The 2,320-nt window shown below is 39.8% G+C and overlaps 1 protein-coding gene across 1 annotated transcript; it reads left to right on the plus strand.

The window, feature by feature from the left end:
- The first annotated feature begins 386 nt into the window (after positions 1 to 386).
- On the plus strand, positions 387 to 1,775 carry LOC132178070 (endochitinase-like). The gene is made up of 3 exons (XM_059590533.1): positions 387 to 867; positions 942 to 1,095; positions 1,249 to 1,775. The coding sequence occupies exons 1-3, from the start codon at positions 408 to 410 to the stop codon at positions 1,622 to 1,624; spliced, it is 990 nt and encodes a 329-aa protein (XP_059446516.1). The 5' UTR covers positions 387 to 407; the 3' UTR covers positions 1,625 to 1,775.
- Positions 1,776 to 2,320: the final 545 nt, after the last annotated feature.

Raw genomic sequence — 2,320 nt, forward strand, 5'->3', positions numbered from 1 at the left:
GCTTTTTTATGTAAATTATAGACCAAACCATTGGTGTAATAAATTACACTTCATTGAGACTAACTCTAAAATCACAACCATCACAATCATCCAAAGCTAATTGTAGCTGCCACTAAAAGAAATGATAAGTAAAGTTAAATTCAACACAGTTTAAAGCTAAAAGGAGTGATGAGTAAAGATAAATTCAACACAATAATAAAAAAATAAAAAATAAAGGCAAGAGAGACAGCTCATATCGAGGACAATATTTTCACATGCAACACATGCAAAATAGACAAGAATTCGGATATGGTCGGTCGCTGGTCCTTGACGACGAAATCATAAGGCTCAGCTAGCCTATAAATACCCACCATTCTCGTCCATAAACCATATCCCAACATAACACATATACATCCTCAAACACAAACATGAAGTTGATTCTCTTCTTAGCATTCTTGCTTGGAACAACCTCTGCAGAACAATGTGGACATCAGGCCGGTGGAGCTCTATGTCCAAACGGCCTATGCTGTAGTGAACATGGATGGTGTGGCACCACAATTGCCTACTGTGGGACTGGTTGCCAGAGCCAATGTGTTGCAACCCCTCCACCACCACCCCCCAATCCAACCCCGTCCCCGCCTCCACCCCCAAACCCGACTCCGTCCCCGCCTCCGGGAGACGGTGTTGCCAGCATCATCAGTGCCACTCTTTTTGACCAATTGCTTAAATATCGGAATGATCCGCGATGTAGAAGCAATGGATTCTACACCTACAATGCTTTCATTGCAGCAGCAAATTCTTTTGCTGGCTTTGGCACAACTGGTGATGCTGATACACGTAAAAGGGAGATTGCAGCTTTCTTGGGTCAAACCTCTCATGAGACCAAAGGTGAGTTAGTTTGAGTATTGAAGCTTGCTAATTATCATAACCAAATTAAAGCTGATTTTATTTTGTATATGTAGGAGGATGGGAAGCTGCACCAGATGGCCCATATGCATGGGGTTATTGCTTTATTGACGAAAAGGACCCGCCCGAAAATTATTGTAGGTCAAGCACCGAATGGCCGTGTGCGCTTGGCAAACAATATTTTGGCCGGGGCCCTATTCAACTCAGTTAGTAAGTCTCCGAATTATATATATATATATTTTGAGCCTTTGAATTAAACATTAGTTCCTTGCATGGACAAAAATATTACACATGCATGCATATAATATCAGAGACTTCGACCGTGAATTTTGACGACTTTGATTGTTTGGTTGACTCTGTCAGCAACTACAATTACGGGCAAGCGGGACAAGCCCTTGGACTTGGACTTAATCTCCTAAACAATCCGGATCTAGTAGCCCAAGACGCAATCCTATCATTCAAGACAGCCATATGGTTTTGGATGACCCCACAGGCAAACAAGCCCTCCAGCCACGATGTCATCATTGGAAAATGGACACCAACCGCTACCGACACGGCCGCCGGTCGGGTTCCGGGCTATGGTGTCATCACCAACATAATCAATGGTGGCCTCGAATGTGGGCATGGTCCTGACAGTAAAGTGGAGAGTAGGATTGGGTTCTACATAAGGTACTGTGACGAATTTGGAGTACGCTACGGGGACAACTTAGACTGCAACAATCAAAGGCCTTTTGCCTAAGCTAGCTGCTAAGAATTCAAGGTGAATGAAGGTTCAAAGAAGAATAATAAGGAGACAATACTATAACTATGTAATTGGAGAGATTTTCTTGTCCACTAAGAAAGTTTCTAGATTACAGTTGAATAAAGAAATAAAGCGTTCATGAATTTGTCTATTCAGATTACTCCATATGCATATTGGACATCACAAATTTCAAATATTTATCTCTCATCTCACTCTTAAATTATTAGAGTGATGTGTCCATGTTCATTAGCCTTTGCATTTGTTTTTTTGTTTTTATTTTTTATTTTATTTTTTAAAATAAATGGCTGATGGAAACAGTTATATGAGCCAAGTGGTAGAAAAATGAGATAAGAGATAAGGATGTTGCATTACTCATAAGGCCAATCAAACACGGTCCAACAACTGTGAACCATGGTGATGGTAAATGCAATGTCGCCTTCCCTTTATCGCAATCACATTGCTTATAAATTGGACAAGTATTAATTCAGGAATTTAGTACAAAAAAATGACAAAAATTGACTCCAAATTGAGTAGGAGGATATATCCTCTAACCGAGTCTAACAAATTGTCATATGTCCTTGTAAGATATTGTGAGAAGCACATGTTTTGTTTAATTTACTTAATTAATAGTCTTACACCGTTAACTCCTCTTTTCTTTTAACAAATGAAATTCTTTCTCTCTCAAACATTTCT

The sequence above is a fragment of the Corylus avellana genome, chromosome ca1, assembly GCF_901000735.1.
Source record: "Corylus avellana chromosome ca1, CavTom2PMs-1.0".
Taxonomy (NCBI): Eukaryota; Viridiplantae; Streptophyta; class Magnoliopsida; order Fagales; family Betulaceae; genus Corylus; species Corylus avellana.